Source organism: Molothrus ater, chromosome 2 (genome assembly GCF_012460135.2).
Source record: "Molothrus ater isolate BHLD 08-10-18 breed brown headed cowbird chromosome 2, BPBGC_Mater_1.1, whole genome shotgun sequence".
NCBI lineage: Eukaryota > Metazoa > Chordata > Aves > Passeriformes > Icteridae > Molothrus > Molothrus ater.
Window position 1 is genome coordinate 111,764,342 of NC_050479.2, and position 16,401 is coordinate 111,780,742.

A 16,401-nucleotide genomic window follows, 5' to 3' on the forward strand; every position below is an offset into this window, starting at 1 on the left:
ATAAGAGAGCTAAATGTTTTGGGAGTTTTTTTTTCTCCATTCATCCCTAAGTTTAGAATAGAGTTCCTAGGCTTAATCTGAGCTTTGCTACATGGCTTTTATGTAACCCCAGACAAATTTTCTAAATATCCTCAGGCCTGAGTTAGCTCGCTAGATCCCCTCACAGGGGTCATTGATAAGCACAGAATCTATCAAGGGCAAAATGTAAGCCAGAATTACAGAATCTTCCAGTCTCTGTCCCCCAGCACTTCTGATCCCATTCTTATAATGGACTTGACAGAAAGGTGGAAGTCCCAAAGATACACAGCTTCAGATCAGACCTACACCAGCTGTGTGGAGGACACAGAGGCTTTTTATTCTCCTTCTGAGAAAGGCTTTTATTATAAACTCAACCATTACCTGTTTTGTTTAGCTTGCTGCCTGGCCAACAAGCAAATAAGCAGCTTGGAAAAGCCACACAATGTTTTCTCTTCTACAGCCTGTCATTAGGAGATATTCTGGCATTGTGGAGGACCTTAAAAGAACAGAGTACAGGCTCTAACTCTTCCTTAGCTTCATAGTTCAAGCACCTTGAACAACAGATCCATGATCCAGACTAAGGGTTTGTCCACATTATTGCAAAAAATATCAACAAATTTTTTAAAAAGCTTAAGAATCTCTGTTGTCTTGCCAGAAAGGTTAAAGCTCTGTGATAATGTTTTTATTTGCCATATATACTATTTCCTGTCAAGTCCTGAATGAGGGATTGAGTCCAGACACCTGATTTGGCTGCATTATCTATTAGATGCATCCTTCTGTGTAAGGATCATGGGATCCTAAGAGCCATTCCACTTGGCTACCAAACATATCCACTGTTTTTTATTCTGAACTTGTGCTCTGCTAGCAGAGACAAGACTGGGAGCTGTGATCTGACTCTTAAAAAATCCCTGGAGTTCCCACAACCCACACCACACTCTATGTGCAGTGACATTTTTCACAGGAGAAAAAGAATGGAAGCACTGGGGTGTCATTCATCATTTTCTGACAAAGGTTTTTGAATTGGATACGTCCTGCGTTGGATCAGTGATTGATTTATTTCCTATTTCAAATTAGGAAATTTCTCCATTCCAGAGCTCTGTTTTGATTTCAGTGACCAAAAAAAAAAGTATGATTGTTGAAAGAAAATACTTTTTGTAATTCCAGAAAGGTTAATATACTGACTGGGGCAGCAGAAACGCATAGGGTTGTTCCACAAGCTTAATTAAATTATGCTACTTAATCTTGTATTTTCAGATGTGTTTTATCAACACACTGTCGTGAGTTAATTTAACAACTAATACTTAATGTGGAGCTTTGAAATCAGACACTTAGCTGGGTCAGTGATGACTCTACATTGGTGAGAGTCATTTCTGCTGCAGAATGTTTGAATTTAGACAGCCACTCTGATCCTGAAGTGCATGTGGCTAAATAGCTGCCCTCTTTTCTCCTTGATGGCAGCTTCCTTTGCAGCAGCAGAAATGACCCTCCTCGAGACAAGAGGCATCACACTGAGATTCTAGGTCTGCTACTGCTCCACAATTCCTTTCTAGTCAGAAGCCTTTCATCACTCACATTTCAGAAATGCAAAGGCTGAACAAAAAAAAGCGACCTACTGACTTCTGTAAAGTAGAGGACAGGGTCCAGCCCCAAAAGATCTTGGGCAGAAATACCAAGGGAATAGGTTACTTTGCCCAAAATGCCTTGGGGACAGTAAAACACGCTGCAGCAAAAACTGCTGCCAGAGTCCAAGCAGTGCCCTACAGAGGGTTGGAAGGACAGTTTACAAAGAGAAAGCAGCTTGCAAGGCATTAGCTCTAAGGGGAAAATGGCTCCTGCCTCTGCTCTCCTGAAATCATCTTCATCCTTTTGTCCTCTGCAAGCGAACATCTGCAGCAGTAATGAGAGGGGTCCTGTACAGGAGCTTGGCCTCCCATTCCCTGCTGACCTAATTAGGCACCCACAAACTGACCCTGTGTTGATGGCCCTAGAAAAGTTAGGCCACATGGCCCTAGTGCAAATGTCATTGTCAGAGACAGGATTAAAATGCAGTTTCCCTGTGTTTCTTCTCTTCACGCCACTCAATCAGTGACAACCATTCCTCCCCTTCCCAGTCCTACTCCCAGTAAAAGGACTGAATGTTGTGCCTGGTACTGCAAATTACCATTTTGGCTTCCTGCACTGGCCTCACTTGGGGCTAAGGGAGGGGGGTGTGACTTGTCCATCAGCACAGCAGGAGATGGGACACCAGCTACAGGAACACTGGGGATGTAGTATGGACCTGGCATGGCAGAGACTGCAGGAGGGTACCCAGCTTTTGCTGCTTTGCCTGCTACATACACTGAAAAAGAAAAGAACAAGAGTCAGCATCACACACCAGCCCCCCGCAGACACACTGGACACATGGACAAAACGTGCACCACCAACCCCACTGGAGACAATCAGACAAATGAATTAACAGGAACCAACCTGAATTTCTCTAAGCCTCAAAGGGTACTGAGGTGAGTTTAAAATATGTGCTGCATATAATAATAGTGCATATAATAATGATGGCACTGAGAGATGCCCAGAAAGACACTCAGGGTGTTACAGCCAGCATTACCACTGCCATGATTTAGTGGCAGTTCAGCTTTAAAAATAACTGATGACTCAAGCAGCAGGATGAGGCTCATGGAACTTGACAGATCTGACTGAGCCTGACCAGGAACCTTGCTGGGTTGCAAGGATTTTGCACTGTTGTAGAGGACAGCTGATTTGCATTGCCAGGAAGAAACCTCCCAGGATGCTCTTAGCTCTGACCCACAACATTCACTGACACAACAACAACTTTGGAATGGGAGCATGACACTTTGGAAAAGCAGGCACAGCTGCCAAGGCAGGGAAGGCTTGGGGAATTACATTTGTAATTAACTTTGAGCATTCAACCATTGAGTAATAGGTCAGATGCTTCACTCCCTAAGAACCAGTTCTTTAGCCAAGCGAAGTGCTCAGGGCAAAGGAAGCAAATATTAGCAGATTCTCCTCCTGTTCGGCCAGGGAGCAGAAGTAGTAGGGCAGATTTGCAGCAGGGTCACTCACGTGCCCGGGGACAGCAGCAGGACTCAGGACAGCAGGGGCAGCGGACGTAACAGCAGCAGCTGTGTGGGCAGCACTGGCACCAGCAGATCCCCACCAGGAGGAAGAACAGGAACGCCCCCAGGATCACCAGGCCCACAAAGACCCACTCTGGAAAACAAGGGGAGAAAGGGAGATACTTACAGGACTGCACATTGCTGTGGAAGAGAACGTCAGCAACATCCTCCCAGCGGAGAGCATGGGGACAAAACACACAGGTGAATAACAGAAGTGGAACGACTCCCTGTGGGTCTAGGACTGGGTCTACTCTTCCTCTTGTGTCAGACCAGAAATGGCACATGACAGTGAGAAATGAGCTACCAAAATGTGGTCCCTTCCAGCAGCACAGAGGCAGCAGCCCTGGCGCCCCGGCCAGAAACCCTTCACCCCACAGCAGACCTGCGCCAATGCCACAGGACGTGCTCCATTAGCGTTTGGCCCTCATCAAAGACTCATTCTTCTTGGCCATGTTCGTGCCCTGCTTATGTGTTTGTTCCCAAGCCACATTCTGGTTTTAATGGGACAAGCCGTGGTGAAAAGCAGGCTATAAATAGCCCAGTAAACGAGCCAGGCCTGCCCCTTCGCAGCGAGGCCTACACGCGCAATTATTCTTTTGAATGTGCCGAGCGAGCATCCTATTCAGGCGCCACCGCCAGCCAGCAAACCTAACAACCACTTTTTTTCTTCCCCCATTGAAGCCTCAGATGATGTGTGCCAGGCCCCAAAAGGGAGCAGCTGAAAAACACCCTACAAGTGAAAGCACGCAAGAGCTGGCCCACAAAAACCAGGATGGGGCTTAAAGGGGAAGCGGAGGGAGAAAATGTTTCTCAAACTTTGCTGCTGGAAAATGTGGTGGGAGCAGGGCTCAGCCTGTGCCAGGGCAGCATCTACTCCCACACAGGAGATCCACAGACTAAAGGAATGATCAGTGAGCACATCTGGATCAAGAAATTACAAGACTCTGAACATAGAGGAGGCCTGGAGTTGGTTTTAAGTCAGAGAAATGCACCAACCTATCTCAAAGCAAGAGATAGGAGATAGCAAGATATTTTCCCCACTGCTGGTGGGGAAAAGACTTCAGGTATGTACCCAGGTGGTTATTCAGCCACCTAGGAAACATAGCAAAAAGCAAATAAAGACAGGGTGGGGCTGCAGTGGGAAAGGGTTTATCCCCACTTCAGAGGAAAAAAAAGCAGCAGACCACTATTTCCAAGCAGAAGTCCAGCATTCACTAAAGAATCTCCTGGTACAGTATTATTTGAGATGAAGAAGTATTGACACAAGGATTGCAATGCGCATGAAGAATCACACTGGAAAAACAGTGCACCCCTCACCTGTGTTGCTAAGCTAAAAAGTCAAGGAAAAATGTTTCATTTTGACCATTCAAAATAGAATTTTTCCTAGTTCTTAATACAATGCAAAAATAAGAAGTGTCATTTTTGATCCATCCACAGCGTTCTGTTTGAACAAAAGTATGATTCTTTACTTTACTGGAGTTTTCCTTAACTCTTTTACAAACAATTCCCCTTTTTAAAAAAATGCCATTTTAAATCTAGAATTTAAAATTTCCTTTGAAAAATGTCAGTCAAAGATCTGGCATCTACAATTCAACACTTCAGAAGTGTGAAGTGAATTTTTTTATCCTTTATTTCTTTTTTGGCTGACACACATTTAAATTTGCATTTAATTTTGGTTCCTGTGGAATAATATGTTAGGGTTGAACTTACTATATGCTGAGAAAAAATTCCGCTAACAAGTAAGGAAAGGGCAGAAGGGAAGCATTCATGAATGGGAAAGCAAGAGCTACTGACCCAGTCCCTCATGTTCTGCTTCTAGCAGCTGTTTTGCTTAATATTTTCATAAATTACCTTGACACAGGAAATAAGAATGTGCTAAAATATCATGACAGTAAGCAGTAGGGATGCATTGTCACTGAAGGCTGGGACATGTTATACAAAGAGCCTGTTTTCCTTGGGTCTAAAATAGGAAATGTGAAATGCAGTATTATCCTGAATTTCAAAGTATGCAGCAATACTTCCAGTGTCACAGGTTCAAAGACAAGAACAATTTCTATTCCGAACAGGACTTCATTGGTTGAGAAAAACTGAACAAGAGAAATGATCCAGTATACATAGCACTATTGTCACCACTCATGCAATACAGTCACAAAAAATGGCAAATGTAATCCTAGGCCAAATAAGGGAAGAATTTCCAGCAGTATTAAGAAAATATCTATGCCATCACACAAGGCCTCCTCTGCACTTAACTTCATCTGAAGTTACTGATGTTATACAGCTCTGGTCATCTTTGCAGCAGAAAAGATGAATTTAGGCCAAAGCCAATGGAAAGCAGGGATTTATTTGAGGGATGAAGGGACTCTGGAGCCTGCCTGGCAGCAGGGGAGCTGAAGCCTGCTGAGTTACTCTATTAAACAGAAGGCTGAGGGAAGATGTAGCTCCTGCCTGTAAATATGGTAGGAGGATAAATGCAGCAGGAAAAGCAGGTATTATAGTTAAAGATCTTACATAAATGGACAGAAATAGATGAACAGTGATGTAGAGAGAAGCTAAAAGAAGCCCATCAAAGAAAGTGGGCCAATAGGAAAGAGAAGGCCAAATCTTAGGCCACTCCTAAGCTTGCTGATCTTACAGAAAGATGAAAATACATGGTGCTGGGGAGAGAATGCAAGATAGGGAGCCAGACTATCCTTTCCAGTCCTGTACTTCCTAATCTATGCCAATCTAAGCAACATCTTAGTGGCTTTTTCTTTGTTCTGCTCTCATCTTGTTTTCTGCAACCATCATGGACACAGAGAAAGAGGTGAAATGGTACTGCTTGACACAAGTGGCCAGCCACAGCTATCCAGTGAAACTCAGATGTCAGATCTCTGGAGCTATTAGTGAACAGTTCACAACCACTTCATAAAAGATAAAAGCCTGGTAGAGGAAAAAACAGACAGCAAGTCTATTAGAAGTGTATCTGTGGTCCCCCTGAAAACATTCCAGGAGTACAAAAGGGGGTCAGATTAGTGTGTACATTCCACATTGCAGGATACTCACTCAGCATATAAAGTGGATGTTTGAAGTCAGTGTCCCAGCTACAGGGACCCATGAGTCAGGATTTTACTTCACAGGAAGTTAGACCATTTCCTTTTCTGATGAGGTTAAGATAACAGCAAAAAGAGCCTGCTGGCTCTTCCTTTAAAACAAAACAAAACTGGGATTCAACCAGTTCCCAATACTGGGATTCCCAGTTCCCAACTGTGTAATGCTGAGATTCAAATGACTACCAAGCTGACATGCTCTGTGCCCTTGCTGTCTGGAAACCACTGGTTTGTGCTCACACAAGTATCTGCTCTTCTTTATCAGGCAACGCCAACAGCTGAAATGTGGTTTGCTCCTACATCTTACACTTTCTTGTTGTCTACCCATGCAGTGAGAGTACCAGAAAGATATCTGGCCTACACACCATAATTTTATACCCATTCAGTAAAATTCTAAATAACGGGGGGAAACGTGTTAGGCAATAGAGAATCAACTGTTATCTATCTGTGCTGAAAAGACCAATCCCTCTCCTGCCATGCAGGAATTCTAGGGAGCTTTGGGTTACACTGGAGGTGGGTGAGTGTCTGCCTTCTCTCTGTTTGCATCTCTGGGACAGGCTCGAAAATAGCTTCACACATTTATGTGGAGTTGCATTTTTGCACAAACGTGTGAAAGAAATGCTCCTCAGGCACCACCAGGGAATGATCAGATGACTCGAGGGCTAAATATTCTCACAGCTTTTGCCTTTCAAGAACAATCTGTTGCACAGCCTCTGTCTCCTGTGCAAGGAGTGCCAGAACTGGTGGCTCTCACTAGTTTTGGCTAGCAAGTGATTTATCGCGGGCACAGAGCTCTCACGTCGGGCCCAGCCACCTGGTGTCACCAAGAACATGGCCTGGCCATGCAGCACAAGAGGGGCTGTGCCACTGATGGAGTGCTAGCCAATGCTCTATTCCCAGCACCTGCTGTGCTACCATCTGTGGTGATGGTGGAGCAGAGCACAGGCCAGGCCTGGGGAGCTGAGTGACTGCACAGCTGACACAGAGCCACAGAGCAGGGCTGAGGCGTCTCCCAGGCTGAAGCACACTTTCCTCTGTGCTAGCAGGGGGAGAGCAGAGAGCTTGATAGAAAATGTCCCCAGAACAGCTCTGGCATTTCTGCTCTCACACTGATCCTGGCATGACATCACCCATCTCTGTATGCTGGCTCCCAGCATGGCCCAGCATCAGCTCTCTGGGACCCAGCACTTTCCCAGTAACTGACAGGCTTTTCTCTTTAAATCCCCAGGTAAAACACACACACACACATAGTGAAACATACACCACATAAAGATGCTGCAGAAGGATAAACAGACAAGATGACAGAGGAATGGATGATTAAGGGTGAAATGACTGAATACCTGGCATAATCTCCACAGCAAAACTGGGCAAGAGATCAGCAAGCAGCCCTGTCCTGCCTAGAAAAGACAGAAGGAGGAGAAGAAGGAGAGAGGTTACTGCAAGAAAAACACACTCCCCAGCCCCTGCCTTAGCCTCCAGTTCCCTTCCTCATCAGCCCACTTGCACTCTGTGTTATGTGAATTCCTATCAACCACAGATGTCATCCTGCTCGATGCCTGGTGTCTGCCTCTGCACTTCTGCCATTTCTGTATCCTTGCATTTTATCAGCAGAGCTGGGGGGAAAGAATCTGGAACAGAGCTTCTCCAATCTAGGCACAAAATTACAAGAAAAAGGAGTCCCTTTAGCACGGTTACATGGTAACATCTTCCTGGAGTTATGCTCTACACATGCAAAAGCTCCTGGAAATGCACAACAGCCCTTAAACAAAAGGACACAGTTTATTTTTGAAACGTACTGATGTCATTTCTACAGATATGAAACATCTTTAACTTAACCCAAGGCTACTGATAAATCAGCCACGTGCTTCCAAAACCCGTGGATGCTGCTCTCCATGTGGGGCTCTGTGAGTGCACTGACAACTCCAGGAAAGGAGCCTTGAAGGAATGCTGTGCAAATGCAATAATTATTTGGAGATGCACGAGCACCTTGGTGAGACTGTGTGACAAAGGCCAACACCCAATGGAAGCAAACCAGCCAGGGAAGGATTCGTGTAGAAATTTTGGGATCACTTTACAAAAGAAAAAGGAAACAAACAAAAAACAAACAAACAAAAAAGGCAAGTCAGCTTCAAATTTATAATTTACAGCCAAATACAAACAAACAAACTCCAAGCCCCAAGGCAGCTTGGTGCTTGTTTGTTTTGGCACAGAATGCCTGGGGTATTTCCAGTACACAGCAAACATCCTGCACAGTGCTCAGCTGTAATTTACACACACCTGTGCATTGGCAGAACAGCCCAAAGTGCAGCTGTGCTGTGAACTCTCCCATAGAGCCCCAGGATCATGCTGGGATTTTAAAAGACATGCATATGGTAGGAGAGCTGCACTCTGAAGAGAGACACACATTGTGGGCATTACAACAGGAGCAGCTAAGAGTAAGCCAATGCAAAAGTGGTAGAAAGCTACCTTTAGCCTCCCCACATGCCCTCCAGGTCCTGCACTAGGCAGCACTCAGACACAGTGATGAACTGGATCCCAAGTTCCTCGGCCTCTAGTCTGTCCTTGAAGGTTTTTACAATCAAATTCCCACCAGCCGTTTTTTCTCAGTGCTTCAGCAGAGACTCTGTAGAGATCAAAAATCCACAAGGAAGCCTGCTGGAGCCATAATGAGTGTACCATGGCTACAGGCAGTGCTTTGCAACTCATCAGAGCTGACTAGTACTCACAGGAACGCCAGTCCTGATGAAGTGGTCCAGAATCCTTAGTAAAAGTTAGCATGGTGATGCTTCACATAACTGCTCCCCATTTACCACTTTGAGGGAGGACTCTTGCCACCAGTCTGCTGCAACATTTTCATCTACATTTACAAAGAGTTTCATGACATTCTTTGCAGTCCATTTCCTGGAAGGATCAAGTGTCCAAGCCGCTCACAACTAGAGTGTTATGTTCCACGTGCATATTAGTTATATTCCTTATTTTGACAAAACAATATGCAATTCTTTTGCAGGCCTTCTGTACATATGTGAACAGCACCCACATGAACCACATGCATGCAGAATATGGGCAGACATGAGCGTGTAGCTCACCTCCCAAGTGTTATTACCTCTGCACAAGCTCACATGCAGCCCTGGTGTGACAGCAGATGCCACTGGACAAATTGCTGGAGGTACATAGCTAATTTAGGGTGCCTATTTGTGGTAAAAAAGGCAAGGAAATGACACCTTTAAACAGCAGAAACTCCTTCCCAAACAGTCATTAATAAATGGGTGCCTGCTTTATTTTGAACCTACCTGGAGAGCCTCGAACCCTGCTAGTGCTGGGTACCTTCTGATCTCCAAAAGGAATCACATGCCCAACAGGGAAAAAGCATCTCTTAATACAACAGTGCCTGAGAACTTGGTAAAAACAAACACAACCAAAGCAGCTCCTCTGTGCTACCCACAAGCAGCCAGTACTCCCTGCTTGTGCAGCCTCACTTGGCTTGTCAGAGTACGTGCCTGGGGAATTTGCATCCCTGCCTTGCCAACAGGACTCACACAGCCCTGGGGGCCCCAGAACCCCCAGCAGGGATGCACAAAGCCTGCACAAATCCCACCACAGCTCAGCCTGAACTCTGCCTGCCTCGCCCAGCCCAGCTGGCAGCCAGCGAGCACAATGCCCACCCCTGGACTGCCTGCCCCCAGCAGCTTCCCACAGCTCAGCCCCCTCCCTGCCCCAGGCTGGATAAATCCCCTGATTAACCCTTCCCCACACCATTCCTCCAGGGGAGCCAGCAGGCTGAGGCTGCCTGCGGTTGCCCCAGCAACAGGAGGCTCCCTCCACTGTCCCTCATCGAAGGCGACTTTTCTCCCTCTGCTGCTGCTGCTGCCAGCAACAAGTGGAGCAAAAATCCCCCTGTCCTGCCAGCCAGTGGGCACAGGGACACAGACAGGGTGGCTCAGGTGGGGCAGCACTGCCACCGGCTCTCACCTCTGTAAGCCTGGCTCACACAGGCACAGCCCAGAGCCAAGTGGTGGCCACAAAGAGGATCCCAGGGCAGCATCCTGGTGGGTCACACACTGCCCAAAACAGAGATTGGGGCGTCCTTTTGGGCCCATGGCTCTAAGAGCAGGCAGGAGGCAGTCAGAGCACCCATGGCTAGTATCCACCCATCTCTCCATGCCTAGGATGCTCCTTCCAAGGGCTTTAAGCTCACCTCCTTGTCTCTCCTTTCTTTCAAGGAAGTTTTAAAGTGAATGCTGGGGCTAGGTAGCAGTTAGTGGGGAAGAAACAATTCAGAACAACATCCTGCCAAGAGACGATCTGGCCACACCACCTCTGCACAGCAGCTCTGCCCACCTGAGAAAGGGCTGCAGGCACTCCAAGCCATGCCTGGGCACCCCTGCTGAGTCACAGATCTGTGCCCCCACCCAACACAAGCTTTGTGCCCTCTGTGCAAGCCCCCACCACCGAGGGGATAGAGGGAACAGACAATGGCCCCATTTTTCAGGGTTGTCCCGGGTGACTGTGTCAGAGCTAGGAGCTTGTCCTCATTCTGCAAGGATCTGGGACATGTGCCATCTCTATTCCCACCGTGCTGCTGAAGGGTTTTACCTGCCCATAGTGGCCTCTCACCAGGCACCCCACACGCCCCAGGCCCCTGCCAGCCTTGAAATGCAACGGAGCTTGCAAGCACCCCATCTGCACTGGCAGAGCACAGGAGGAGGGATGGGAGAGGAAAAGCTGAGGGGATGCAGAGCAGCTCCAAGAGGTGCAGACACACAGCAGAGGCCAGCGAGGACAGGAGTTAATACACAGCAGGCAGGCAGGCGACAGAGCAGTGAGCAAATAGCAGCAGAGCAGGGAAGACCTGGAGTCAAGCACACAATTAGCAGAGAGTCTGCAGAGAAGAGACACAAAAATAATTAGGGTAAGTGGTGCAGCTGAAAAGAAATGATGGCATGAATAAAGTAGGCGCAGGTGCAGTCAGAAACATGGCAATTGGGTAAATATGGGAACATGGCAAATACTGGCAGTCACATAAATGTGATAAATATTGGGTAACTATGGCAGTAAATGCTGAACTGTCTTCCTGTTTGAAGGCTGCTTCCACAGCCCAACCTGCTGCAGTGAGATCACAGGACGAAGCAACTACAGAGGGAATTATTTCCTTCTCAGTGGTGGGAAACTTTGCCAAGCCATGTCACAGCAAGAGGCCCCTGGCAAGGGACACTGGCCTGAGGAGAGGCTGGAAAGCACAGGAGAGGAAGTGTGGCCCTTGTAAATCAGCCACTTTTCCAAGGCAGCTGCTGTGAGATTTACTGGGGAGCATGGCTCTGCAAAGTGTCCCTCTGTGCTCCCTCTGCTTGGAGTAAACTTCATCCTTTCTTCCCATCCTTCCCTTCAATTGGACGGAGAAACAGCAGCAGCCCCTTTTGGAGATCAAAGTTTTAGCAGGCAACAAAGACCTCCAAGGAGGCTGTTGCCATGGCTGCCTTAGTAACCGCGGTCTTTTAATCACACCGGTCTGCTTTGTGAGCAGCAGCCTGTGGCTGTCGCTGGCAAATAAGGAGGAAAACAGGGGTAAAAAACCTTGGCAACAAGTAGCACTTCTAATGGGTGTGAAATAAATAACCAGGAGTAGGCCGGGCTAGGATGAGGGGGACTGGAAGCAGGTTACAAAGGCGGCGGCACAGTGGTCTGAGGCAGTGCATCCACACTTTTCCAGGATTTTTAAGAGGAAGTGTGCCAATCACTTCCTTCGCCTGCTGGCACTACCCACCTCTGGTCACAGCTCAAGGCTGGTGAGCCCTCTCCATGGAGCTGCTCGCAGACATTTTCCCAGCTGAGATGTGGGCCAACACATCCCCAACACAAGGCCACCAGCACAACTCTGCCAACTCCTGTGACCGAGCACTGGCTCGGATGCTACTGGCAGCCTTTCAGCAAATCAGAGCAAAATCCTAAACCCAACATCATGTAAGGGAAAATTCTGCCAAGAACTTTTCAATCTCCGAAATCATGTCAAATTTTATTATACAGTCTCTCCTGGCATAGAGGAGACTCCAAACCTGGCTATATTTATACCAGCTATTGAGTCACTTTGCTGAGTAAGAACTGCCTTATTAGCATTGCACACCATACACACGTGTCCCAGTGGAGATTTATCCTCACTGGAAGTCAACACATGTCTCTATTAGCACATTAATTACTATACAATCTGCTGTGTGGATATGTATCTACATTTTTTACTTTACATTCTTTACTACTATGGGTGTGAGACTTTTTAAATTTTGGGTTTAGACCTATAGGGATACTGGCTGGTGATATAAACTCAGAAGATGTCAGTTTACCAATGTTAGTTGCCAGCTGTCTCCAGAAATGAATACAAACCTCAAGTGCTAATTGTTGTTATTTAAAACAACAATGGGAGAAGCTTCAGCTTCTTACTTGGGGAATTTCAAGTCTGTCAGACTGACCTTGGTGCTTGGGAAGGTTATGGAATAAATGACCTTGAGTGCAATCACACAGCACATACAGGACAGCCAGAGGATCAGAAGGATCCAGCACGGGTTTAGGAAAGGCAAGTCCTCCTTGACCAAGCCGATCTCCTTTTATGACCAAGTGACCCACCCAGAAGATGAGAGAAAGACTGTGGATGTGTCTTCCTGGACTTAATAAAGCCTTTGGGAGTGTCTCCCACAGCATTTTCCAGCCACAAGCTGGGGAAGAGTGGCTGGAAAACTGTGCAATGAAAGAGGACCTGGGGTGCTGGTCAACAGCAGCTGAATGTCAGCCAGAGTGTGCCCAGGTGAGCAAGGAGGCCAATGGCATCCGGGTTTGGATCAGGAACAGTGTGGCCAGCAGGAGCAGGGCAGGGATTGTTCTGTGCTCAGCACTGGTGAGGCCCATCAAGTCCTGTGTTTATGTTTGGGCCCCTCGCTCTGAGAAAGGCATTGAGGGGCTGGAGTGAGTCCAGAGAAGGGAACGGAGCTGGGGAAGGGTCTGGAGCACAAGCCTGATGGAGTGGCTGAGGGCGTTTAACCTGGAGAAAAGGAGGCTCAGGAGGGACCTTACCACTCTCTACAACTGCCTGAAAGGAGGGTGTGGAATGATGGGTCAACCTCCACTCCCAGGGAAAGTGACAGAATGAGAGGAAATGGCCTCAAGCTGTGCCAGGATAGCTTCAGGTTGGACATCAGGAAGAATTTTGTCACTGAAAGGGTGGTTAAGCACTGGAATGGGCTGCCCAGGGAAGTGGTGGAGTCATCATCCCTGGAAGTGTTCAAGAAACAACTGGATGTGGCACTTAGTGCTATGTTTCAGTTGAGATGGTGGTCTTCAATCAAAGGTTGAACTCAGTGATCTTGAAGGTCTTCTCCAACCTTAATGATTCTATGATTAACCAGAAAATAATATTTCACTCATACACAGTTTATGTAATATTAGCTGCTGAATCGGATGGAAAAGAAAGCTGGCAATATCTGTCTAGCAAAGTGCACAGATCACTAACAAAGCATCAAACCAACAACTGGAATTAGTGGAGTACTTTCTGACCTCTTCCAGAACTCCCAGGGAATGGAGCCACTGTTTTGTGAAGCATGTCTAAGCTATGTAAAATCTCAGAATGCAAACATCACCGAGCTTGCACAGACCTATGGGTTCCAGGGTACCCAGCTGTGCTGAGCTGTATGTACAGGCACTGCTCTTTACCTGTTCCAGCTTGGGAAGGGAGCAGTGTAGCAGCTTCCATAGGTCCCTGCACCTGGTTAGTAAATTCTGGCTCTTGGGAAGGCTTATTGGGTTGTATGCAAGGCCATGCAATGAAACTGGACTGCCTCCTGATGTGAGCTGGTGACAAGGAGCCAGGATGACACTGACACTGCACTGTGGCTCTGGTTTGAAGGTTACTCCAGGCACGCTGCATCCCTGCACTGGTACACGTGCAGTTCCCTTCAGAAAGGCTGCAATGAATCACTTCATTGAAGCCCACTGACATTCTCATATAAAAAAGCAATACACAGGGGCTACAAATAACAATATGATTAATAGCACTGTCTATGTTTCAAGAAGCAGGACATTAGCTGCCAGCTACTACGACAGAAATGTAGACTTTCTTCAATTTAGGATTCAGCCTTTTAGATTCAATCACATTAAAAAGTTTAAAAATTAAAATGTATAAAGTTTCAAAGGGATTCATTAGCGCAGCTGTAATGTCAGCAAAGGTTCTCCTTTTCTAATAAAACACATGAGCGCAGGGAGATTCACTCGACTCCTGATGTGGAATTGCTAAGTTCTGGACTAGTCTGCAGAAGCAGAGTTCATACAGTTTCCAGCACACTACATCCTGTTTGGAGATTCCAAATGCCATCAAAATGCACATTTATCAGAGAATCACAGAGTCTTGTAGGTTGGAAAAGACCTCTGAGGTCTTTGAGCCCAACCTGTGACCAAACACCACCAGACCATGGAACTGAGTGCCACATCCAGTCTTTCCTTAAATACCTCAGACACAGTGACTTCAACACCTCCCTGGACAGCCCATTCCAGTGTTTAACCAACCTTTTATGTGATAAAATTCCTTCTGATGTCCAACCTGAACCCCCTCCCAACACAGCTTGAGGATAAGTCCCCACCTTGCTACAAGCTCCTTTCAGACAGTTGCAAAGAATAGTAAGGTCTCAAGTATATTTTTAAAATATAATAAATATGTAATTGTATTTTTTAATTTGCATTCTCTCCTTACTCCAGAGGAGGTTCACCACCCCGATCTCCTGTGTTTCTGAGACAGAGGTTGTAACTCCTCTTCCCTCACCTGCACTGATTCCCTTTGAGAGGGTGAAAGTCCTTGACTAAGCAGAAGATACTGAATGGTCTTTTCAGCAAAGTACAAACAAGCACGTGCCTAACATTAGGTATGCTTTACAAATCCTATCAGCTTTGCTGAGCACAAATGGATATAAACAAATGCTGGTATGCTATTCTGAAATACGTGTGACATGAGGACAGCACATGGGATTCTCTGCTGCTAGCCAGAGCTGACCAGCAGCTCTGAGTGTCAACATGACCCGTCCAGGTAACAAAACCCAACATGCAATCCCATCAAGACCCAGGCTCCCTGGCTACTTAAGAGGTCACTGAAGGTCTCTGTGATCGCTTTCCTAAGAAAAAAAGGAAATACTGTAATTTGCCCAGGTTTTAGATTTTGCTCTAAGTCGTGATAAAGTGCCTTTTGATCAATTTTTCATGGTATGATTCACTGTATAAAAGCAGGAGCCTGCATTTTTAGCTAAACAAACTTCCATTAATTTATTGATGCTATTGGTATGATATCTATCACTTTTGCTTCTCAGTCTTTTCATGGTTTCAACATGATATTAAACTGCCCTTTCATCCTGGCATTAATAAGAAACCACTAGAAGGGATATTTTCCTATTTCCTTTTCCATTCTGATTTTTCTGTCACCCCAAGGATAACGTGAGTGGATAGAACCTCTGCTCTATTCAAAATTCTAATTTATGCTGAATTTCATGCAGCAACCCCAAAATAAGCAATGTAAATTGTATCTGAGAGACCACTGTCAGCAGGAGCAAACAGCAATGTGCTCTGGGAATCGTAGCATCTCTCACACACTATCCCTCTGCTGCTCCAAACTCTCTAACAGGGAATCTGGGTTCCACCCAAAGAGCAGTACAGCAAACAAAACCCTTTTATCACATGTCCTCTAGGACTGTAAAATTGCTGCAACCTACATCTCTATTCAGTGTCTCCCTCCAAGCAATGGGAATAAAAAATATCCCAGAATATGCAGAATATTAAGAAACAGGTATTTTCATCACTAGCTGTTTCATCCTTTAGCCATCAATAGGGAGAGATAAAGGAAAACAAAGAAAAAAGTAACAGCAAAGGCAGAAGGAAAATAAAAAGGTGAGAAGGGGAAGAGAGGGAAGGAGGAAAACAGGTAGGTAATCCTGAATTGCACCAAAAGCTGGAATGTTGCCTCTACCCAGGAAAAGCAATATACAGAAGCTGCCTAACAGCATGAGGCAGAAGGAAGCCCACGACAAGTCTGCTCTCATGCTGCTGCCAAACTTGGCAGAGAGCTGCATCAAGTGCAAGGTCAGGCCCAGAGGTGGAACAGAAAAGCAGATGTGGTCATGGATGATGCAGCCTAAGCTACATGTGTCCCC

The 16,401-nt window shown here is 46.3% G+C and overlaps 1 protein-coding gene across 2 annotated transcripts in view; it reads right to left on the reverse strand.

The window, feature by feature from the left end:
• Positions 1-16,401, reverse strand: part of ILDR2 (immunoglobulin like domain containing receptor 2) — a 40,591-nt gene that overhangs the window by 12,335 nt on the left and 11,855 nt on the right. For both annotated transcript variants that reach the window (XM_036393112.2, XM_054514092.1), the window contains exons 4-6: positions 7,573-7,629; positions 3,094-3,240; positions 2,180-2,356 (exon numbers count right to left, since the gene is read on the reverse strand). In XM_036393112.2, the coding sequence (XP_036249005.1) occupies positions 2,180-2,356; positions 3,094-3,240; positions 7,573-7,629 (381 nt within the window). The remainder of the gene's footprint in view (positions 1-2,179; positions 2,357-3,093; positions 3,241-7,572; positions 7,630-16,401) is intronic.